The sequence below is a fragment of the Anolis sagrei genome, chromosome 1 (assembly GCF_037176765.1).
Source record: "Anolis sagrei isolate rAnoSag1 chromosome 1, rAnoSag1.mat, whole genome shotgun sequence".
Taxonomy (NCBI): domain Eukaryota; kingdom Metazoa; phylum Chordata; class Lepidosauria; order Squamata; family Dactyloidae; genus Anolis; species Anolis sagrei.
Window position 1 is genome coordinate 247,093,686 of NC_090021.1, and position 25,520 is coordinate 247,119,205.

A 25,520-nucleotide genomic window follows, 5' to 3' on the forward strand; every position below is an offset into this window, starting at 1 on the left:
TATGTCAGGAAGCGACGCAAGTCACTTCTGGTGTGAGAGAATTGGCAGTCTGCAAGGAGATGCCTGGATGTTTTACCACCCTTGAGGGAGGCTTCTCTCATGTTCCCCGCATGGGAGCTGGAGCTGACAGAGGGAGCTCAACCCATTCCCCCCAGATTCGAACCACTGTTGGTCAGCAGTCCTGCTGGCACAAGGGTTTAACCCATTGCGCCACCAAGGGTTCCATCTCTATATCCCTAAAAGATGCAGAGTGGTTGTTCACGTAATGTGAACCACTATCCTTCCACAGTTGCTTATTCTGGCTCAAGATGTTGCTATGCAACTGATTATCCCTCATAATTGGCTGATGATTAGAGTTGTAGTCCAACAGCTTGAGGTTCACAAGTTGCTCACTCCTGCCTTAGAAATGTTTTTACAACAATTTATCTGAAACAATTTCATAAGTCTTTAGAAAGTATTTGAGTCAGAAGAGTAGGATGAAATGATCAAATTAACATCCAATGTCTGTATTAATAGTCACTGCTTACCACTAATGTTTATAACAGATGAAAGTTAACATTTGAAACAGTCAAAGACACATTGGGTAATGCTTAAGTGATTCGTTAATAATGAGGCTCAGTACACAGTTCTCAAACTGGACAGCAGTCAATTTGGGAATGCCTGGATGAAAAAAAATTGGTCTGCTTGCACCCTGAAGAACATCATGGTTGATACCTGTTGAATACAAGGGGTCAGGACAATCCAAAAAGTGGTGAAGGTGACATGCCAGGTAGCCTACCTCTGCAGCCTTACATATACTTGGTGAAGCATAACACTCTTCCAGTGCACTTCATGTGCGCAACCAGCCCAACTGCTGCTGAAATGTGCCCCCATTACCAAATTAGTAACCTGCGTGAAGAGAATTTCTGCAGCTGGGAATACAATCCGAGGATAATGTTAAATTCCTAGATACAAAATTTGAGGAATCTGTCTGGACACCTTACCCCAGCCAAGAGTGATCAAGGCAGTTGTACAAATGGAAGTAGTTAGAAAAGGAGGTACTGAGCACTCCTTCCACAACATCTTTGATAACACATACAAAGGTATGAACAAAGTTTACATCTGCAAGTATCACCAACTGGATTCCAACCTTTATGTCAACAGCTAGACCTTGACCTAGTAACTAGTAGGTAGCAAATGTGGTTTATTCCCAGTAATGTTAGGGTTAGGGTGATACTTTGTGCTCAAATATAGGACAGACAAAACAGAAGTAACCGTTAATTCTTTATTTCATTATTTGGGCTGGTACTACAGTTGGACAATTGCATCAGTTGTAATTGTTGCATACAGAGGGTTTTGAGGGTTTTTTTCCTCTTTACATTTAAGACAACTAGACTACACAAGAGTCTCTGGAAAATTATGCACAAAGATTTGATAAGCAGCAGTGTTGGGAAAGATACTTTGGAGCTGCTCAATAGGAGAATCAAGCTACCAGTAAGCAGAGAGTATTGGTTTGTATTTGTCTTTTTGATCACAAGATACTCTAGGGTTTTTTTTTACCCTTGGGTTTTTGGAAGACTCAAACGTGGTAACTTTAGATAAAAGGCCAGGTGGTTTTCTTCAGCAGTGTTGGTTCAGTGCATGTTGGTGTTATTTTATCCCCACAGCTCAGGACTGTTACACAGGAGCTGCAAGCTTCCTACTGGATAGGAAACTGTGTTTGTGTAGTTTTAGCTCTGCACGTGTTTGTAGCTGAAACTCCATAAAGGAGTTGACCTATTTGGAAAGTGCAACAAAACAATCCACTAAGACCCATTCAACACTATTACGCAGTGACGTGACAGGACGCCAGGTCTAAAATTGCAGCTCTTTCTGGATTCCCCAGAGCGTATCTGCACTCTTCCTCAGTTTATCTTCCTCTTCACTCTTCAGAGTCATGTTCACAACATCTGTAATTCCCGAGAAGCCCAGGACACAAGGGACACTTAGGAAGACATCATCTTTGATTCCATGCATGCCCTGGGAAAAGGAATAATGAAAAGAATAAAATGAATGTCTGGCATGACTTCTCTTTATTCAGAAATACCATATATTCCTATTGAAAGACTACAGAAGCTGCATCAGTCAAAGGAGGATTGTTTAGCTGCCAGTTACGGCTCAAGAAGAAGAATATTTTCAATCTCCTCCCACTAGTGAGCATGGAAACAGGATCCTGGTCATATTTCCTTATCGTAGCCTCAGTCTTTGGTAGGAAAAGATTGAAAACATTATCCTTCCTTGTGCCCCCAGACGATGGCTCCCAGCAGCCCTGGGCGGCAGCATGCCTGGGATGTGCTTGTTGGGGCATTCTGGGAGCCATAGTTCCTGACTCCTACAGCTCCCAGAATGCCTCAGCAAGCACATCCAAGCTTCCTTGGGCCTAGACAAGCCCAGTGGCCTTTGTAGGAGGTGAGTGGCGGAGAGCCTTGAAAGTAGAGCGGGGAGAGCAGCGGGGGCTGCAGGAACAGCCCAGCAGGCCATCACCCCCAAGCTGGTCTCCATGGCAATGCGGCTTGCTGCTGCTCCTCCCCCCCTTGCCCTCCCTCTCTCCGCCCCCTCCTATACAAGTAGTGTCTGGCCAGGATCCAACAGTGTGTGTCTGCTGCTGGAGGCATTTTTGGCAGTGGAACCAGGAAGTGTGGGATTCATTTCCCTAGCAGTCTATCTCCAGTCTCAATGGGACTCCCTTGCTTATGGCTCCAGCTTCCTACTTAAAATTGTGAAATCAAGGAATCTTGGTAGCAGATCTGTTTATGTCAATGGAACTATACCACTGGATTCTGGTCAATAAAGTTGTACACTGGTTCCTTTTCTTAAAGCTGACTTGAGTATCAAATATTTGTATAATGTGTGCTGAAGTTTTGTGAGAGGAACCTGAAATAATGGCTGATCTGACTGATTCAAATGTATGTCATGAGAGGAAGGATATCCAACGTATGGGAGGCACATCAGAGCAATCCACCTATATATGGGTTATCCAGCCAGTTGTCAGTGGAAACTGATTCCAGATTGCACAAAAAAAATAAAAATAACTGTCACAACAGCCAAGAAGATTTACAGGCAACTCTTAGGAAGAAGGCAGCAATTTAGATCGGTGAGTGCTAACAGTAGTAAAACTCTCTGAAAGGAAGAGTATGTGTTAAATACTACCAGGGAAAAGAGAAGAGTCAACAGATGCAACTGATAAGAACTATGAACTCATGTCCTGATAGCTGGCACAAGGAGACAACCCATGTGTAAGTGGATTGCTCTTCCAGCCATCTAACAATATTCATGCGGAGTATGGATGCTTAGTTCTTTAAAGCCCAACTACTATTGTATGAACCAACTTGTGTTCTATGAGAGGGAGACTCAATGGAACTGGAGCAGCCATGAGTAGTTTTTGTATTGTGGCTCAACACTCAAAATTCAGAACATACTGACTTACCTTGACCATGGTAGAAACTGGATGCACTCTTCGTAAATTCTTCATGATGGTTTCAGCAAGATCAGCCACAGAGAGACCAATTGCCCAAGATGTGTATCCCTTCAGCTTGATAACTTCATAAGCACTAAGTAGATAATATTGTTTAAAAAAGAACTCTATTAAGAAAAGCAATGTCCAGATGTTTCAGAAATCCAAGTCTGCTAAGGAGCCTGCAGGCTGAGAAAGGCGGTATACAAATACAGTAAATCAATCAATCAATCAATCAATCAATAAACTTTGCTAGGCTTGTGGCTTTTGATGTTTTGCAATTCTATGTCAGGCTGAAAACCTTAGAAACGGAATGGCGCCCTCCACTTTGCTTTAGGGAGATTTTGTCCCTGAGAGCATGATCTTCCCATTACTGCAAAATAAAAGAAGGGGCTTTGAATGATCTTGGGGTCCAGCCTGTAGCCTAAGAAATTCACACTCCTGTCATATTATTATTACTATATTTATGTGTATCCTGTCTTTCTACCTGTTGGGGGCATCTCTTGGCATCTGTTCTACTCAGGACAAAAAGTAAGATCTTTTTGTCTTTTTACTTTTTAAAAACAAAATACTAACTTTCTCATAGAAACATTATAAAAAGGTAGAACTGGTTCACCACATTCATCACGCAGGTAAATATCAGTCTGGATAATCCACATATACACAGGGCTGATGCCTGAGGTTTAATTTACCCATGTCCAACAAAATACGTCCCTTTGAGGCATTTTAAGGCTTTCAGCTCTATAGTATTCTTGGGTCAGAAATCTTTTATTTCAATACCGTTCACTACTATCTGCAGTTCTGCGTATCCAAACTAAGTCTGGGAACATATCCCCCTGTGAATATAGTATCTATTTTTCAAATGCAGAAATAAGTTTCTCAATTCAGAATTTTACTTCATTCTCAGTATCAGTATGTTAATATAAAACACAGCTACTGATCAGTGGTGAAGTACTCTGATTAATCTCAAGGACTTACGTAACATGATAATTGCTATTGCTGCATAATTGGATAGTTTGGCAAAAACATTGAGAAATGTGGGTTTGAAACACCCTGATGAGTTTTAAATGTTACCTGTCTACCACCTGCTTGTGGACCTCTTTCCAGTTCTCTTTGTCACTATCAGATCCCATGTCAGGATGTAAGCCTTTCAGAGAGACACCAGCAACGTTCACACCACTCCAGACAGGCACTGAAAAAATGACAAGATTTTCAGTGGAATTTAGGAAATTATCCTGCCCTTCAGAATATAGATTTCATGTACAGTATGCCTTTAGTTTCTGCTAGGGCTTGGTTCCAGGATCTTCCACAAATACCATATTCTGTGGATGCTCTATTCCCATGATATACATGGCAGAGGAAAATAGTACCCATTATATCAAATGGCAAAATCAAGGTTTGCTTTTAGGAATTTCAAACCCTAGATGCAGAACTTGTGGATACTGAGAATCAATGGTATTCATATTGAATTGAGACTTGCAATCACTAACAAGGGTCCCATACCAGGAGGGAAAGAGAGAGAGATTTAAGTCCTGCATCTTTACAGTTACTGAGACAATAGCTATACACACTTGATACATCCATATCAGATTATCTCTGACTGAGGAATTTCTACATTGTGATTTTAACCCTTCATTCTTCCCCATCATATGCCTTTTCAAAAACAAAACAAAACTGGGGAGGGGGGGAGAGAGCTATAAATACTAGGTTTCTCTTAAAAGCTTTTTCACATCACTGTATTTGGTGCCTACCAGTTCCTACTAAGTATTCTAAATACAACCTGATTGTGTGTTTTAACTTCTAAATATAGGATGACGGAAAGTCAAGACAGAGACTTTAAAAAATAGCACTTCACAGGGCAGCAATATTCATAAATGAGAGGCTATATTCTGAACTCCTCTGTTAAGAGTAAAGGGCAGCATTCAGCACAGCAGGGTCTGGTCTTCTTGGATTACAGAGTTGACCTTTTCTGAACAGACCTACCCAAGTCAAATATAGATCATCTAGTGTTACTTTCATGAAGCAGGAAAGGCTTAAGCTAACTTTCATACTGATAGAGCAGCATTTTCCCTTGTATCTGCCCAACACTAATACAGTAAGTCTGAATTCAAAGAGCTGAGTCTGGCTAAAGGAAATGTCCAGCCACTTTTCCCTTTTACTAAACAGCCAGTTATCTTCAAAACACTTCTGCCCACCTCCCAAGAATACGGAAAAGGCTTGTGTCCTTTAGTGATGAGGGTTGCAATCCAACATATCTATAGGATGCCAGGATTTGGTGAGTTCCCTTAAAACATAGCTAAATGATTTTCACTATCTGATAGAAAAAAAGTTTTCAGGCAATAAACAGGTTTTTGTGCTTACCGCTAGAGTCTCCATGCTCCCCAACAATCCAGCCATGGCAGCTGAGTGGGTGGATCCCCAGCCTTTCGCCCATCAGGTGGCGGAAACGGGCAGAGTCTAGATTGCAGCCACTTCCAATAACACGGTGCTTAGGGAATCCACTGATCTTCCATGCCACATAGGTCAGAATATCCACTGTTAAAGGGGGAGAAACACTACTTGGTGAGAAATTGGCAGCCTCAATGGATTGAATCAAGAGTGTGCTGGCAGTTATCCACATCCAAAAATGTTTTTTCTAAGCATGTTTTTTCTAAGCATTTTCTAGGTTCTGTAATATGCTTCCACCAGCCTAATCATGCTGGCGGGATCTAGAAATGCTAGAGAAGTATTATCTCAAACATTTTCTATGTCCTCTAGCACAATTCTATGCCACATCTTGACCAGAGATTCACACTGGAAGACCCAGAAATTAAGTCTATCGTGTCCGACTCTGGGGGTGGTGCTCAACTCCATTTCTAAGTTGAAGAACCTGTGTTGTCCATAGACACCTCCAAGGCCATGTGGCAAGCATGATTGCATGGAGAGCTGTTACTTTCCCGCAGACGCACTACCTATTGATCTATTCAAATTTGTGTGTTTTCGAACTGCTAGGTTGGCAGAAGCTGGGCCTAACAGCAGGAGCTCACCCTGCTCCCCAGATTCAAACTGCCAACCCGCAAGTTCAGCAGCTCAGCAGTTTAATCCACTGCTCCATCAGGAATGCTAGAGAGGGATTTATATGTTCTTCAGCATGATTCTATGGTATGGTTCCACTGGCAGTCAATTTATTTTAATAGGGGTCACTATTAACTGCAGTTTCACATTTCCATGCTAAGTCTAGAAATATATTCCATGTAGATACAGGAGCTGTATTGTACTGAAAGAAAGCCCACTGAAACTGAATAGTTATCCTCCAAAGAGAGAAAGGGCTTGGAAGTCCACATGACCTACCAAAGGCTCACCTCCAATGCACAGGGAGCAAGATTGTGGCCCCTCCCCTGAAACTGTAGTTCAGAATTCCCTGGTTTCCTTCCACAGGAATGAACCTGTTCCTTGCTCTCAGCATCAGGAGGACCAACAGCAGTCTAGACACAGACATATTAGGAAATGACAAACCTGGGTTGGAAACAACAAGCAGCTTGCAGTCAGGGCTGTACTTGACAACATTAGGAATGATGAATTTGAAAATGTTCACATTGCGCTGAACCAAGTTGAGACGAGACTCGCCTTCTTGCTGCCGGGCTCCAGCAGTGATGATGACCAACTTGGAGTGCGCAGTCACAGCATAATCTGCGAACCGAGAAAAGGAAAGAAGATATATTGCATTTAGTCAAAACAACATTCTACAATATGGTTGTGGTCAAGACGAAGTATCATGGGGGAAGATAGGAGCAGCCATATCGAGAAAGACAGATATATAAAGTCACTGAAAGACTACAGATTCTCGGAATCTGTGTGCAAGGAAACTGCTTGAGGTGACCTGGAGCCCTATACAGATTTTCCCTACAGTGTGCACATTTCCAATGGTTTATTTTATTCTCTAGGGTGGCTAGAAACTGGTTTCCAAATCATGTCAAAATTCCTAATAGTTCACTGTATGCTTCCATCCTAAAATTGCTACTCACACAGAAACACTCTAATATATGGAGACAAAGAAGCACTACTGCCACTTCAGACAGACACTCTTGCAACAGTTATTGTGCATGGAAAACCTGACAATTAATCTAGCCCTCTTTTCAAACATAGCCAAAAGGGCACATATCCAGATATGTTTGTGAAAATCTCAGCTCATTTAGAGATCTACAGTTTTCAGCGCTATTACACTAGAAAGAGAATTAAAAAGGCCAGGCATAACTTGTACCTCTCTGGTTTGATTTGAATACAAAGAAAAGGAGGCAAATGCACTTGGCAAAGTCACTCAAAGTTATTTTATCACAGGATAAATTACAATTATATAGACAGATGTATGGATAGGAAATACAACAAAGAGAAGCTCCATTAGGCAGCATTTACAGCCAGACTTTTTTATAATGCAACACCCTTCTTTTTGCATGTGTAGCTTTTCCAGAACTATGGCAATTGATTCACACTGGGCATACATTTGAGTAGTTTACTAGTGCCCTATTACATTTCAAATGTATTACAATTTAAATATAACATAGGCGAATTTCTGTTGTTTAATTAGAAATCCACATGCCTGGTTCTGGCTAAAACCTAAATCCAATTATTTGTCCCAACTAGACAAGGCTTCATTGAATGAATGGAAACTTTGTAAACTAACACTTTAGTTCCATTGATTCAGACTTAAATCAGCTTTCAAGCACCTCATTTGGACTGTATCTGATACCACTCTTAACTGCTATGGCTCTATCCTTTTTAAAAAACTGGATTTGTAGTTTAGTGAGATACTCAGAATTGTCCCTAACGGAAGATGGTGTACTCATCTGACTTAGAACAATCCAATAGAGAATGCTATATTCATAATCCAAACTACAGTAAGCCCTCCAAATTTGCTGGCCTTAGGAACACAGGACTCCTCCCAAAGTGGAAAAATAGTGAAGAAAAGAACCATTATTTTTGTTTAACCTGAGATTCTCCAGTGTGGTTTTACAGTCAACTTCCACCAGAAATTGACCACAGAGTAACACTGGAGGACCTAAAGATTCCTAAAGAGGTTGTATTAATCCAATTAATGAATAATCAAATCTGCAAAAGGAAAGCCTGCAAATGTGAAGGGATGTCTGTACTGATCCCAAGGTTCCATAAAATAGAACCCATAATTGTTAAAAGTGCTAGAACACTTCAACTACATTCCCAGGGACTATCATGCAAGGAAAGAATCATTTTGGTTTCAACATAGAGAAGGGTTTCTTCTAGGAGAGAGTGGGACTGAATGTTGCATGACTGCAACTAGTGCCTGAATTAAATGGTCAGGGCAGAAGAAAGAAATGTTTACCTTTGCCAGAGACAATCTTTGGTGTCTTGAGAAAGAGGCTGCCATGCTGGAGGTCCAACATCTCTCCCCTCAGCTTGTCCTCTATGACATCAACAAGGGCAAGTTCATCTGCCAAGTCCTACAAAATGTCAGGAGTAATAAGAGAATGTCAACTTCACCAGCGTCCGTTGATGTGAACATTGTGGCTGTAACAAGTTGTACAACTCAGGAGCACCCATGTCAAATGCAGGTAAGCATCCTTCCAAAAGCAGCATATCAATCGGCTTGATAAGTCTTCTGTTTCTGCAGTTCTAGACAGGCAGCAATGCTATCATTCCTAAATATCTTGTAGGGTCCTAAAATGTATTCTTCTAGGACAAAACTTTCTCAACTTGATGTAACCAGAAATTTTGATCTACAACTTTCCCCAGCCCTGGAAGCTGTAGTCCAACACATCTGGAAGTTGTCAGGTTAACAGCTGAGGAATGGATTGTGTAAAAGAGCTAGACATGTAACTGACATGTAACAGACACTCAAGTATAGCCAATGGGCCTGTCAATAAATGATGCAAAATCTACCTACCTTCATCAAAATGCTCATGGCACAAGCCATGCCAACTGCACCAACCCCAACAACAGTGATCTTGTTGTGGGCATGGGGTTGTTCATCCTTGTGAACATTTGCAATCAGCTTTTCCTTGAGAGACATCTTGTAGTACTAAGAAAGAAGAAAAATATTTAATTAACATAAATAATATCCCACTTTTCTCCCAAATGTAAATTCATTTGCTTGTTGGAATATGTAGTCCAGTATGAGATATTTCTAATAGCCACCCCATCACTTTGATAACTCATTGCATGCCACCTGGCCAAGAGTTTACTGAGCAAATTTAAAACTCTCATTTTGCGGGGGGGGGGGGGGGGGGGGGGGGGGTTAGCTCAACACTAAGGCTCCAATGTTTTTGCAAAGAATGTGAATGTAAGAACAGAATAGTCTACAAGTTTGAAGTTAGGGCCGTACATCTGCTACAATGGATGTTGCAGCCAGTTGTTCCATTCTTCTCCTCAATCTTCAAAACAGATGAATCTAGATTAAACTGCTTGAATCACTGGGACAAATTAGCCCCCAAACAATTTCAACAGGAATGGAACCACTGGTTGTTTGCTGCTACCTTTTCAACAGTAATGAAAACTCAATGTCATCTGGACTAATGCCTGCACTTCTTTATTTTTTGGTGAACATAAAGACATTAGATACTCAAGATGAAAACTGAGGTTTCCAGGCAATGGTGATATAATGTGTGCTTTTAAGACTGGGTTTTATTTTAGCACTAGTTATGTACTCAGGATTGCCCAGGTTAAGGATTTTCTAATACTAATTATTAGAAAAACTAATTGCTAGCTTTATGATTGTAAGGATAGTTAAATCAGAGAGGTTAAGGAAAATATCCAGAATTTTGTAGAATCGTGTATTTAAAAAAACGGTCCTAGATTAGGATACACAAATGGAAAATTCTGGAAGAACTAAAGTAAAATAATAACTCAATGAAATAAGAATAGTGAGAATAAAATAGAAAATATAATGCAATATATAGAAAATTGCTGAAATATAATAGCAAGATCAATCCAGATTAAAAGGAAAAAAATGTAGGAGATATTGAGATAAAATATAAAAGGCGAAATTACATTAATTCAACTACAGTCAAAATGTTCAGACCTCTAGTATTAAGATTACGTGTGGACGAATTAAAATAATTTTTTTTAACATAGGGGTGAGATTGATGAAATAACATTTAAAATGAAGGGGAAAATACAAGACATATTGAAAGAATTGTTAAAATATAGTAAATTCAATTGAGATTAAAAGGGAAAAAAATCTGAGGGGTTCCTGAGATGAGAACTAAAACATGAAATTATAAGAACGGAATTATAGTAAACATGTTCAAATTGTTTGTATTAACACAACTTGTTGATTTTAACAATATTTGTTTAAATATAGCAGAAGTTAAAGCAATTAGAAGTACATTGTAATGTTTTTATAGACACCTTGGCTTGAACGGGAGAGAAGTCAACTGTGTATTTAATGTATTTTATGTCTTTTTCATTTTTATTCTTTTTTTAAAGGTTGAAGCTACAGAGGTGGGGGAGGGGTGGAGAGGGAGGATTTCATGTGTTTCCATTATTTCAGTGTAGACATCCCCAAACTCTGGTCCTCCAGCTGTTTGGCCTCCTAACTTCCAGAAGTCCTAGTCAGCTTGTTCAATGGTCAGGAATTTGTCTATTTTACTTTATATTATTTGGGGGCCATCAAATTGTGTGCTTTTGAAAATGTAAAAATTGGGGGGAGAAAGCTGCCGATCACATTGCTTGACTGTATCTCCCATCAGCCCAAGACCTAGTCAGGCTGCAACTCTCATCAGTTCCAGATCTGACCAGCTACAATTCCCATCAGCCCCACATCTGGCTGGGCTGCAACTCAGAGCTTTCCTAACCGGTCAGAGGTCTCAGCCTTCTTGTTGGGCTGCAACTCCCACCAGCTTCAACCTGCCTTGCAAAAGGGTACGGACAGGGGCGGCTCAACCCATTACGTGAAGTAAGCATTTGCAGTATAGTTGATTTTGCCCAAGGGCGCTCTTGAGGCACTCTTGGGGGAAAATAGACCTTGACATATGCGAGTTGTAGTTACTGGGATGTATAGTTCACCTACAATAAAAGAGCATTCTGAACTCCACCAATGATGGAATTGAACCAAATATGGCACACAGAACTCCCACGTCAAACAGAAAATATATATCAGTGATTGGTTGGGGGGGGGGGGGCGCCAAAATACTATTTGCTTACTGTTGAAAATTACCTAGGGTTGCCTCTGGGTAAGGATGATGGGAGATGCTGCTTGGCAAGTTGACTGAGCTGTCTGACTGATTTGGAGGAGACAGACTCTCAGTCGTGGGTAGGAATGACTTGGGCCTCTGGATATAGATGGATTCCAATTCCTATCATCGTCTATCAGGGTCCCTCTAACCCTATCAATATTTTAAGTTGAGTAATAAAGGGTATATGTCCCAAGTTTGGTTCAGCTCCATCTGAACATGGCTCTCTGGATGTAGCTAGACTACAACTCTCATCATCTTCTATCTACCTCCTCTCTCCAGGGTTATTGTTGGTTCATGAAGGGCATGTCAACCAAGTTTGGTTCAGATTCATCAAACCATGTAGGAGTTTGTGTGGTTCAAAAACATACTCTGACTTTTAAAAATCTAAATAAGCTTTCATGGTTATAAACCCACTTCTTCAGCTGCAGTTGGGAGAGATATTACTGTGTGCTGCCTTTGAATAATAATAATCATCATCATCATCTTTATTTGTATCCCGCCACCGTCTCCCCAATGGGGACTCGGGGCGGCTTACATGAGGCCAACCCCAAGAACGCAATACAATAAATAAAATCCAAACATAAACAACAACATAATCAATTACATAAAACATAAACTATAAGAATACTACAACCAATATAAAATTACAATAAAATCATTCATAACACAGAACAGTGAGCGGGCCACATGCATATAATAAAATACGAAAGATAAAAACGGGGTGAGATAGCAGTGGAGCGAATTATTTGTGAGGAACTCTTCCAAGATGGGATCGAAAAAGGGACCTTCGTACAGGGGGCAGGGTGTGCACTAAAAACAAATACTGGGGGTTACTGGCAATATGAGATTATATGATTAATCAACAGTGGAAAAGTGAGATTTTCAGATTCTTCTTAAAACTTTCTAAAGTGGGGAAATGAGTTTCACCACAATTTTTCCTTTTTCTGCTTCAAAAGACATTACACAATGTCTTGCTAGTTTAGTTTAGTTCAGTGCACATTTAAAGACAAAGTCTAGCCTATGATTAAGAAATTCAAGGACACAGAATGATAAAAATCTAAGGAGCAAAATCAATCTATGGTTCAACTCGGATAAAATGCACTGTTTCAGGCGTGGATCACATAACTGGCACAGTGCAAACAGAATGCCCAGAGTTAAAGTCCACAATTCTGCAGAGTTATAAAGTCAGCCACATTTCATAGTACGATCCAAGGAAACCTTGCCCAGGATATTAACTCCACTGCAACAACAACCTGGATATTAATTAAACCATCAATGGACCTTAATGGCAGCTCTTCTTTTCTTAGGTTACTTTGATGCATCACTACAAAAAATATGCAAGTCTTCCAAATGCAAGGTATGTGGAATCACGGAACTAAGTGCAATTCTCTGTTCTCTGAAAAAGGCATCTTCATTCTTTGTTTTTTTAAAAACAAACATTAGTGCCTTTCACTGGCACCACGATGCTATATTTCAAGGAAATAAATAAAAATATTGGAATAATTATCACACAGATAACTGAACACGAGACCAGTGATTGCATGTTTGTCCTCCCAGAAACATGATTCTAACAGACCAGTTTCATTTGCATTTGGGGCAAAAAAAAAAAAAAGTTTGGCAAGCCACAAAGCTAGTCATGTGGCCCACGTTTTGGCAACCTCAGTCTAAAGTAACCTAGTCTGGGTTGCTGCGAGTTTTCCAAGCTGTATGGCCATGTCCCAGAAGCATTCTCTCCTGATGTTTCTCCCAAATCTATAGGCATCCTCAGAGGTTGTAAGGTTTGTTGGAAACTAAGCACATGGGGTTTAAATATCTGTGGAATGTCCAGGATGGAAGAAAGAACTCTTGTCATAGAGCCAGGAAAACTCACAGCAACCCAGTGATTCCAATTATGAAAGCCTTCAACAACACATTAACCTAGTCTGCATTTCAGCTGTCTTTTGAACAAAAGTCTATGCCACTTGATGTTGGGAATAAAATGTGCCTTACTCATCTCTACTAGCATTTTGGGGTGCTGAAACAGCTGGAATTCTATTGGATGGCTTGCTTTTCATGTGGGATTATGCAACTACTTAAAGGCAATATCCTTCCAGTTATTAAAAAACATGCTTTGGAAAAAACTGACAAGTGCATTTCTATTCAACTTTTGATAATTGAAACTAGAGAAGCTGCTTCAACAACAGGGACATAAGTTGGAGATGCAAGGTTTGATCTGAAAACTGGCAGTGTGAAAGATGGAAATCCCAAAGCATGTCCAAAGTCGAAACAGGATGTCCTGCTGAGTCAAGAGGTTAGGACTTGCCAGAAAGGAAGCAGTGACTAACCATCAGGAAAACAAGAGGCTGGGTTGTGCCAATGGGGGGTGAGGGTATGTGTGTTTGTGGGGGGCGGAGTGCATGCCTACTAATGCAGGGGCACAAGGGGTTCGGAAGCATAAAATTACATAAGACATATATAGCAGCAGATTAAGAGGTATAAGGTAGATCATGCTGGAATTAAGGGAGGCTGAGCTGCTGAATTTGCTGACTGAAAGGTTGGCGGTTTGAATCGGGGGAGTGAGGGAGAGCTCCCGCTGTTATCCCCAGCTTCTACCAACCTAGCAGTTTGAAAACATGTAAATGTAAGTAGGTGACAATGGCACTCCATGCAGTCATGCCAGCCACATGACCTTGGAGGTGTCTACAGACAACGCCGGCTCTTCGGCTTAAAAATGGAGATGAGCACCAACCCCCAGAGTCGGAAACAACTAAACTTAATGTCAGGGTAATCTTTACCTTTACTTTTTCAGCAACATGAAAGTGGAAACAATGTGTCAGCTTGTTCTTAATCAGAATCCAAACCATAGCATTCTCAACCAAAAATTGGTGTAACAAATAGGGATCCTTTTACAGTACATATTTATAAAACTATGATCCCTTCTTAACTTCCATGGTAGTATGGCATGGAATCCTAGTATCTATAGTTTAGCAAACACTGGAGCTTTATATACCCAGCATGATAGTGCCCAGGGTCTATAGAAGCAGCTGTGGATGTGCACATTGAAACATCAACAGAGAGATAGAGGATCGGGTGACACTGAAATCATTCTTTTTTATTCAAGACTAACATTTAGAAGAACGTAAGATGACATATCATTCACTGATTTATCAAAGACTGCTGGCTTAAATTACAGCAGTTCCCATAGTCAGGATTCTCATGCACACTGCAGGCCCATAACTGCAGGAAGATGAAAGCATGAAATGCTCTGCAATCCCCACATATGTAACAAATGCACCCACATTGCACAGCCACGTTTTGATATCTTGTTGACTGTTTTGATTCTATTCTACAGTTTTGAGGACCTGTAGTTTAATGAAGTGTTTAGCTTTCTTTCCTGCAAAGTGCTAATGCTCAGGGGAATGAAGTAGAGCTCGGCAGATGATTGCAATCATCACACCAAACAATAAATCCTAAAATCCTGTAGGATTGAGCCATGACAGTATCAAATTTCTAAAACTGTGCAATGCAGATGCACTCATTTGTCTCAATTTTTTTTAAAAAAAGGAGTGAAAAGCACAGTAGTTTGACCTTGGCACAACTGGTTAGCCATGTATGTATATGTTCCTTCAAGTCACTCATAAACTTGTGACAGCCCCATTAATTTTATGGTGTTTTATTAGACAAGAGATGCTTAATTCTGAAAGTTCCTTGCTCTGAAATATAGCCTACAGCACTTGGTATGTGTTGGCAATCTTCCATCCAAGTGCTAACCAGGGCTGACACTGATTAGTTTTCATGCTCAAACAGGAACTGGGGCCTTTTGCATATTTGAGCAGGCTTGAGCAGTCACATATAGTGCACAAATCAACATACTGCCATGAAACGAGGCCATCTCCAAATTTGGGAACTCTGGATATATTAACTGAAGGAATTTAAATGATAACCCCTCCTAGTTTTGGGATTAATAGGTATGTGGGAAATTTGTGGCACTGGGTAGGTTTTGCAAAAAACAAAAACAAAATCCCTTACGACTAACATACAGATTGAAGTGTCGCAGTCAACTGTTTTTAGGTCTTTGCTTATCCAATATAACAACTACATGACATGCCATAAAGGTGCATTTTAAAGCAAATAGTATAGGAATTAGTTAGAATGTAAGATTTAAGTATTTTTTTGCAAAATAGATCATAATATAGAATAAGCTATTTTGTTGTACAAGGTGACTCACAACAGCTATACTAAAAGTACTTCTTTATTATCTCTTCCAGTAAGTCTGCATTAATACTCGTGCAATTCAGAACTAGGCAGTAGAGACAAATACATGACTCACCAGTAGGCTCCACAAGACTTTACAGCATTGTAAATTTTTCATCTGAGTCACAATTTTATGAGATCAGGCACCTGGCCTTTTAAGAGATCACATTTCCAACCCTCCTGCAGTCTGGGGTCTAAAAATGTTGGTCCCACCAGACCCATTAATATAAATGGCAACTTGGTAAAGCAACCGTTACGTAAGATCTATTAATTAAATGGGTCAACTCTAGTTCGGACTAACAATGGGACTTAAGTCTGAGAATGCATCTTCCTTATACCCTGGATTCAACAAAGCAGGATTTCCCCACTTTACTTTAATTGTGGCAACTTATTTAAAAAAACCAGGAGACTCTGAATGTTCTGCACATCTACAGCAGCCAGGAGCCATGACAGCGCCTCTTCCCCTGTTCCAACATAGCTAGTTCTATAGAAATAAGATGTAGGCCCCTTGCACACAGTTGAATAAAATTCTACATTATCTGCTTTGAAGTGGGATATATGGCAGTGTGGACTCAGATAACCCAGTTCAAAGCAGATATTGTGGATTATCTGCCTTGATATTCTGGGTTATATGGATGTGTGGAAGGGTCCTAAGAAACCCAAGTTGTATTCAAAATAAAAGATCTGGATAGTGGATTTTTTGCATCCCTCCCCGAATGATAAGCAACAGAGGTGGGCAGCATGCCATTCCCATGTGCTAATGTTTAATTTATCATGCGGTATAGTAGCCAGATTCAGGCTAAAACCAAAAAACTTCAGTGTAAATTCCTAATCCAAATGATGAAGCTCATCCTTGTGCAAATCATTCTCTCTCGAGATAAAATGGGGTGGCAGCCTGAGGCAACCTATTCTGAGCTCCTACAAGAAGTGGGCAGGTTCTAGGGATGTGCAGGTCAGTTCCCACCTCCAAAGACCAGACTGAGCTGCATCCCTTCCAAGACTGGATGGGGCTAGAAGTCCTCTCTTTATCCTGAAAACAAAAGCAGGTGTGGATTGGATTTGAATGCTCTAAAATCATATAGAGGTGATACTGGAATTAAGTGAAGCTTTAGCAGCATGGAAGTGGATGTGTGCCAGTTTGCTCTGAACTAAGATTCAAATCTAGAATACACTTTAACAGGCTTCCAGAATGTAATTATAGTTTTAATTCTCTCTTTTTGCACACCCCACCTTAAGAGGAAGGATATGGCAAAGATATAATTATTCAAGAATTGACTCCCTTGTCCACCTATTTCTCTGTGGCGTGCATATAATTTGTCACTGGTGTGAGATAAGTAAAATTGGGAATAAATTCAACTTTGTACTTCATTTCTGCAATTGCAGGAAACTCAAGTGTGGCGCAATGTGGTGACTGTTGCTTTTTAAATGTAAGATATTGCAACTATTTCTCCAAAGCCACACCCTTACTACAGACTTCCTTTGTATCGAAGTGGCGCTTCCCATAACTATACATCCGGGGTGATATCAGCAGAGTCTGGCTTTCAGTTTGCAAAGCAGCAAGCTTCTACTAGCCTCTGGGGACAAAGTCACATGGACTGGTTCAAACACACAGCTCTTCGACCCATAGCAGGCAAATAACTGGATTGCAAAGGGTGTTGTTTGTCCTGTCCACAGAAATCCACCTGAACAGGAATCCAAAATTTGTGCATGGAAAACAGAACAGAATCCACATTTACAGGGAAGTAATACTGAGGGCTCTTCCACACAGCTCTATATCCCAGAATATCAAGGCAGAAAATCCCACAGTATCTGCTTTGAACTGAGTTATCTGAGTCCACAATCAGTGGGATTTTCTGCCTTGATATTCTGGGATATAAGGGCTGTGTGGAAGGGCCCTTTGACATTAAGTCTAGTTGTGTCTGATTCTGGGGGTGGTGCTCATCTCAATTTCTTCTTATTATTATTATTATTATTATTTTCTTTTTTTCTTCTTTCTCTTTTTTCTTTTCCTTTCTATCTAATTTTAACTTGCAAAAACTATATATATATATTGTCGGAGGCTTTCATGGCTGGAATCACTAGGTTCTTGTGGGTTTTTTCGGGCTATAGAGCCATGTTCTATATATATAGAGAGAGAGAGAGAGAGATAATGTGGGATTTCCTCCCTTGATATTCTGGGATGGACTGGGATTTCAGTCACAGCACAGCAAAAGCAAGTTCAGGGCCCTTCCACACAGCTCTATAACCCAGAATATCAAGGCAGGAAACCTCACAATATCTGCTTTGAACTGCAATATATAGCAGTGTGGACTCAGATAACCCAGTTCAAAGCAGAAATTGCTGGATTTCCGGCCCTGATAGTATGTGTTACATGTCTGTGTGGAAGGGCCCTGAATGTTAAGCAGGAGCCATCATATAATCACTTCCGCACAGACATAAATCCACCCACTCACTGCCTCAAGGTTAATTCAGTCAGAACTGCATCTGTACTGGCAACCATGTCAGGTTTTTCTATGTCTGTTTCTGTGTCCAGCTAACGGCATCTGCATCATGACATGAATGTGAATCATATTTGTGGCATTAGTCCTGAGGCCACAACAGGCAATGCGATGAGTAAGAGAGAACATGGAGCTCACTTCAAGTAGCTGATTTTCCATCTTGAAAAAAAGAATTATCTTTCTCAGCTAAACTCACAGTGTATGATCTTAGTAAAGTGGGCCCCCTTCCACACAGCCCTATATTCCAGAATATCAAGGCAGAAAATCCCACAACATCAGCTTTGAACTGGGTTATCTGAGTCCATACTGCCATATATTCCAGTTCAAAGCAGATAATGTGGGATTTTCTGCCTTGATATTCTGGGATATAGAGCTGTGTGGAAGGGCCCCGAGTCTCTCCCTGCCTGGACCACTTTTAAGGACTGTTGCAAGGGCAAAGTCAGTGAGTTCACTGAAGAAAAGATGGGATATGGCTGTGAACCAGTACACTACCTTGTAACGAATATGTAAGCAAGCTACAAAAGAAGTTGCAATACTTCCCTGAACTCTTTGCTCTACAATCAACATTAACAGTACCAAATTGGCCTCTTTTGATACACCTTGTTAGTCTCCAAGAGAGCAAACCCATTGAGTCAATGGGAGTCCATGGATCTACTCTAGTCAGGAAACTAAGAATTGGCTTCAGTCACTGTTGCATAGAGAAGTCTTTGTGGGAATTGAAGTTCTTTGAGCAAAGAACCATGTGACTCACAATTGTGAGGTTCTCTCACACCACACAATTATAGCATTCTGATTTCACTTTAACAGCCAAGGCTGTATTCCATGGAACCCAAGGATTTGTAATTTAGGGATGAATACAGTACTTAGAAGGTTCTGCCAGAGAGATCTAGTGCCTCATCAAACAACAAACCCCTGATTCCATAGCATGCAGCTATGGCAGGGTCAGACTTCTATGCATGCTTTTGTTGTTGTTGACTGCTGTCAAGCAATTTTCAACTTATGGCAAACTCATCAACAAGAGACTCCAAATCATCAGCTCTTCTCAACTCAAAGCTTTCCTCAACCACAAAATCTCTCGGTTCCACGAGAATATGCCCCAGCAGTCAAAGCAGCTTCACGGTGCTACAGTTGTGTGTTGTGAAAGCAACTGGTATAAACTGAAAAGATGTGCTGAGATGACTGCAATTTTATTTGTAAGTGGGTCAGAATTCCACATGGTTATGAGGAACATCGCCCTGGGATTCAGCTGGATTCCTCTGGAAATGCACCACCCAATGGGCAGCACAAGTCTGTAGCACAGACATGGGCAAACTTTAGCCCTCCTGGTGTTTTGGACTTCAACTTCCACCATTCGTAGCAGGCATTGTGGGAACTGAAGTTCAAAACACCTAGAGGGCCCAAGTTTGGTCATACCCGATCTACACCATAGAATTGATACAGCTTGAACTGCCATAATCAAAGGTCTGGATAACAAGCCCTATGAGGTGTGGCTTAAAGAGCTGAACATGTTTAGCCTGCAGAAGAGAAAGTGGAGAGGAGACATGATGGCCACATATAAATATGTGAGGGGAAGTCATAGGGAAGAAGGAGCAGGCTTGCTTTCTGCTGCCCTGGAGACTAGGACATGGAACAATGGCTTCAAACTACAGGAAAGGAGATTCCACCTGAACAATAGGGACTCTGTGCCCCACTTGGAGTGTGGGGGGCACGCCTTCTTGAATTATTATTATTATTATTATTATTATTATTATTATTATATTTTTATACTCCACCACCATCTCCCTGAAGGGACTTAGGGCAGCTTACATGTGACCAAATGTCAATAAGATATTAAACAAACAATCCAGCAAACAAAAACAAAATTAAAATAAGAACATAATCAAATGGGGCATCTGACCAATTGAGAACAAAGTTAAATAGACATAAAACCACTAGAATTAAAACTCCATCCAAACAATACTCAAATCCAGGAACTGGTTAGTAAAACAATGCTCATCTTGCAAAACGAGACACGTTGAAAAGAACACCAATATGAAATGTTTGGAAAGCTGTTCTATATTGTCAATTAATGACATTATTTTAATATTTAAATTTTTCCATGTTTTTACACTGTAAAGTTTTAATGACTTGATATGGAGACGTTCACAACAATGTTTTAAGGCTTGTACGGTTTTATATTTTATATTGTATGTTAATGTTTTTAATAGTATTTTATTATTGGTATATTTTAAAAATTATTATGACTGTTGAGGCATCAAATTGTTGCAATTTGTAAACCACTCCATGTCACCTCTGGGCTGAGAGGGCCAGTATATAAATATTGTAAATAAATAAATAAATTTTAAAGGTGCCCAATCCTGGGGGAAAGTGGCTACAAGTAATAGCAATAATCATAATCATAGATTAAAAAAAACAAATACAACTGAAATGTACTTAAATTTGGCAAACTGAGTTGGATAAATCATCCCCTTTGAAGAAAATGCTCCGAAGATGAAGCAGCAGCAGCTTTTTTTGGGACACAGGCTGGATGGCCATCTGTCAGGGGTGCTTTGAATGTGATTTTCCTGCTTCTTGGCAGAGGGTTGGCCTGAATGGCCCACGAGGTATCTTCCAACTTTAGGATTCTAGGGCTCAATGACATGGAATCCTGGGAGCTGTGTGGTTTCACAATCTCTTTAGCCTTCCCTGCCAAGGAGTGAGGGTGCCTCACCAAAGGAGAGCTCCCACGATCCCACAGCCTTGAGCCGTGGCAGTGAAAGGGGTGTCAAAGTGCCTTCTTTCCATAGTCTAGGCACAGCCCCGGCTTTAGCCACGAAGGCGCGCGTGGGGCGCAGTCACGTCCTCTGGCTCCTCTTCCGCCTCACGGACCAAGCCAGCGCTGCAGTTCCCTCCCCGGCCGAAAGGGGTCGCTGCCGCGCCGTGGGAGTTTCTCCCGGGCAGAAGCGCCTGCGGGCGAGGCAGCCAGAGAAATGGGGAAGGCAAGGTTCGGGGGGGGGGGGGGTCCTAATTCAAAGCGTGTTCGGGGCTGGGATCTCAAAGCTTTTGAGGGTTTGGGGGCGCTATGATCTGAATGCAAGGAGTCCAAGTCGGGCGAGGCTGCTTCCCTGATTAGGACTGTAGCCAGACACCCCACTCAAGAAAGAACCCACTACTCGATCCTAGGAGCAACAGACCCCGGCAGGACTCCTTTCCCCTTTCCCGTCCCTGGGTGCCCAACCCTTCCGACCCCGACGTGGGCCGCTCCGAGCAACTTCTCCGGTTACATAACCGCTTTCGCCAAAGAGAAACGTCCGGACTGCTTCTCATCGGAAGCCCGGGAATGGCAAGGCAGGGAGTTTATATGCCTGTGGGCTCAACAGGTGATGCTAGAGCCTGGCTCGGGTTGGGATCCACCGATTCCTTTGCCTTGGAGGAAAAGGAGGAGGAAGAGGAAGAGGAGGAGGCTCAGCCCAGTCTGCTGCCTGCTTGCCCGCCTGCGTGGGGCATGGCATGCCTCCTTCCCACGAGGGTCCCTGAATGCACGCACTCTGCCACCTCCCAACAGCTGTGTCTCCGTGCTCTGGAATCAGAGGAGTTTGTCCTTTTGCCCGGCCTTCTTCTGGTGCCTTCCCCGGCTACAAAACCCCACAAAGTCCATATAAATATTGAGCCAGGGCAATTCCAAACTGCGTGACTGCTCGGGCGCGGTCCTTACCTGGTTGGCAAAGCTTCTCCTCCCTCTGTTTCCCGCTGCAGCACCGCGAGGGGAAGGGAGGCGGGCGGGCGCTTAAATAGGGACCCCTCCCGTGACGTCAGGAGAGGGGCGGGGCTTGCCTGGCCGAAATGGCTAGCCTGGGACGTGCCAGCCCACACGTCTGGGGCAGAGGCGACTTTAGGCGATCCCTCGTTGGACGAGTAAGATGGTCTTCCATTATGGATTTCCTTGTGGGTCCGTAGGTGGCTGTGGAGCCCTATTCTTGCTCTGCATCTTCTTCCGCAGTGAGGGCATTGGTTTCCAGGTGGAAGGCGTTCCCGGTCGGGGTTGGCTTGACGCGCCTTCCTCCTGGCACGTTTCTCTCTTTCACCCTCCACTCGTGCCTCCTCGAATTCTGCAGCACTGCTGGTCACAGCTGTCCTCCAGCTGGAGCGCTCAAGGGCCAGGGCTTCCCAGTTCTCGGTGTCTATGCCAGAGTTTTTAAGGTTGGCTTTCAGCCCATCTTTAAATCTCTTTTCCTGTCCACCAACGTTCCGTTTTCCGTTCTTAAGTTCGGAGTAGAGCAACTGCTTTGGGAGACGGTGGTCAGGCATCCGGACAACGTGGCCGGCCCAGCGGAGTTGATGTTGGAGGACCATCGCTTCAATGCTGGTGGTCCTTGCTTCTTCCAGCACACTGACGTTTGTCCGCTTGTCTTCCCAGGAGATTTGCAGGATTTTCCGGAGGCAGCGCTGATGGAATCGTTCCAGGAGTTGCATATGACGTCTGTAGACTGTCCACGTCTCACAGGCATATAGCAGGGTTGGGAGGACAATGGCTTTATAGACAAGCACCTTGGTCTCCCTACGGATGTCCCGGTCCTCAAACACTCTTTGCTTCATTCTGGAAAATGCTGCACTTGCAGAGCTCAGGCGGTGTTGTATTTCGGCGTCGATGTTGACTTTGGTGGAGAGGTGGCTGCCAAGGTAGCGGAAATGGTCCACATTTTCTAATGTGACACCATTAAGCTGTATTACTGGCATTGGAGAGGGATTGGCTGGCGACTGCTGGAACAGCACCTTGGTTTTCTCAATGTTCAGTGACAGGCCGAGCTTCTCGTATGCTTCTGCGAAGGTGTTTAGAGTGGCTTGTAGGTCTTCTTCTGAATGCGCACAGACGACATTGTCATCAGCATACTGGAGTTCTATAACAGATGTTGTTGTAACCTTGGTTTTGGCTTTCAGTCTGCTGAGGTTGAATAGCTTGCCATCTGTCCGATAGATGATTTCCACTCCGGTGGGAAGCTTCCCATCAACAAGGTGAAGTATCATAGCGATGAAGATGGAGAATAGAGTTGGGGCGATAACACATCCCTGTTTGACACCGGATTCCACCTTAAATGGGTCACTTTGGGAGCCACTGCTGTCCAAAACTGTTGCCATCATGTCATCGTGGAGGAGCCGCAGGATGTTCACAAATTTGTTAGGGCACCCGATTTTGTGGAGGATGGTCCAGAGAGCGCTGCGATTCACTGTGTCAAATGCCTTTGCAAGGTCGATGAATGCCATGTACAGGGGTTGGTTTTGTTCCCTGCATTTTTCTTGGAGCTGTCGTGCAGTGAAGATCATGTCCACGGTTCCTCTGGAGGGGCGGAAGCCGTTCTGGGATTCTGGGAGGGTGTCTTCTGAGAGGGGCAGAAGGCGGTTTGCAAGGATTCTTGTGAGGATTTTCCCAGCGGAGGTTAGAAGGGAGATACCTCGATAGTTTCCGCAGTCTGTTCTTTCCCCTTTTTTGAAGAGGGTGATGATGGTGGCGTCCTTGAAATCTGCTGGGATTTTCTCGGTCACCCACACTTTTTCTATGAGCTGGTGGAGTTGGTGTGTTAGCTCAGGTCCTCCCTCTTTAAAGATTTCAGCAGGGATCCCATCTGGTCCACTGGCTTTGTTATTCTTCTGTTGGCTGATGGCATTGCTGACTTCTTCCAAACTAGGCAGTGCTGCAAGCTCATCCCTGGTTTGTTGTTGTGGGATTTGTGAGAGGACCTCGTCGGCCACATTGGAGCTGCGGTTCAGGAGGCTTTGGTAGTGTTCTTTCCAACGTAGTGCAATTGAGTTTTGGTCCTTCAGGAGTTTGGTTCCATCTGATGAGCGTAGAGGCTGTATGCCATGGTTTCTTGGTCCATAGATGACCTTTGTGGCTTTGAAGAATCCCTGAGCATTATGGGTATCTGCCAGGTGTTGGATTTCTTCGGCCTTCTTTGTCCACCAGATGTTCTTGAGTTCTCTTGTCCTTCTTTGGACCTCAGCTTTTGCACTAGCATAGATCTTTTTCTTAGCAGCACAGTTGATGTCTCTCTGCCATGCTTGGAAGGCTTTCCTTTTCTTGTCAATTAGCTGTTGGATCTCGATGTCATTTTCATCAAACCAGTCTTGATGTTTCTTGGCTTGGTATCCAATAGTTTCTTCGCAGGCTTGGATGATGGAGGTCTTCAGTTTGTTCCAATGTTCCTCAACATTTTCGGGGTGTTCTGTGGGTAGATGGTCCTTGAGTGCTGTTTGGAGGTGGGCTCGTCTGGAGGGCTCCTGAAGGGCTTGGGTGTTCATTTTGCGCCTTGTCTTCCTTCCTTGGAGTCTGCGCTTGGGGGCGATCTTGATAGCCATCGAGGATCGAATTAGCCTGTGGTCAGTCCAGCAGTCGTCAGCACCTATCATGGCTCTTGTGAGGAGCACGTCACGGCGGTCTCTGGCGCGTGTGATTACATAGTCTAAGAGGTGCCAATGCTTTGACCGGGGGTGCTTCCATGATGTCTTGAACTTGTTTTTCTGGCGGAAGAGCGTATTGGTGATGACAAGGTTGTGCTCCGCACATTTGGTGAGAAGCAGGATGCCATTTGAGTTGCTGTTTCCAACCCCGTCTTTTCCTATGGTGCCTGGCCACAGGTCGAAGTCTCGCCCGACTCTTGCATTGAAGTCCCCCAGGAGAATGATTTTGTCCTCCTTAGGTATCCCCGATAGGACGGTGTCCAGCTGACAGTAGAATTTCTCCTTGATGTCTTCATCAGCGTCTAGTGTTGGTGCATAGGCACTTATGATGGTTGCCCGTTGGTTTTTGGCAAGATCAACTCGGAGGGTGGAGAGACGTTCGTTGATACCAGTGGGTGCTTCGGACAGATGTTTCATCAGATCATTTCTTATAGCGAAGCCAACTCCGTGCATTCTTTGGTCTTCTTTGGGCAGTCCCTTCCAGAAGAAGGTGTAGCCTCCTTTTTCTTCCTTCAGCTGTCCCTCTCCTGCTCTCCGGGTCTCCTGAAGGGCTGCTATGTCGATGTTGAAGCGTCCCAGCTCCCTTGCGATGATGGCAGTTCTGCGTTCGGGGCGTTCACTGCCACTGTTGTCCATCAGAGTCCGTACGTTCCACGTACCGAAGTTCATTTTTCTTTTTTGGCCGCAGGGTGGTGA

General features: G+C 42.7%; 1 protein-coding gene across 1 annotated transcript; it reads right to left on the minus strand.

Annotated features, from left to right (window-relative positions):
• Nucleotides 1-1,250: 1,250 nt before the first annotated feature.
• LOC132770805 (L-lactate dehydrogenase A chain) lies at nt 1,251-22,189 on the minus strand. The gene is made up of 8 exons (XM_060768143.2): nt 22,084-22,189; nt 9,369-9,503; nt 8,808-8,925; nt 6,968-7,141; nt 5,834-6,007; nt 4,547-4,664; nt 3,446-3,569; nt 1,251-1,998 (listed from the first exon to the last, which is right to left on the minus strand). The coding sequence occupies exons 2-8, from the start codon at nt 9,492-9,494 to the stop codon at nt 1,834-1,836; spliced, it is 999 nt and encodes a 332-aa protein (XP_060624126.1). The 5' UTR covers nt 9,495-9,503; nt 22,084-22,189; the 3' UTR covers nt 1,251-1,833.
• Between the last annotated feature and the right edge of the window lie 3,331 nt (nt 22,190-25,520).

Bases quoted from the DNA above. Each gene is read 5' to 3' on its own strand.
- LOC132770805 (XM_060768143.2), bottom strand. From the start codon at position 9,494: ATGTCTCTCAAGGAAAAGCTGATTGCAAATGTTCACAAGGATGAACAA. The intron at 4,665-5,833 runs GTAAGCACAAAA...TCATTTTTTCAG, and splicing joins GGAGCATGGAGACTCTAGCG to TGCCTGTCTGGAGTGGTGTG. The intron at 3,570-4,546 runs GTAACATTTAAA...TTATCTACTTAG, and splicing joins CACAAGCAGGTGGTAGACAG to TGCTTATGAAGTTATCAAGC.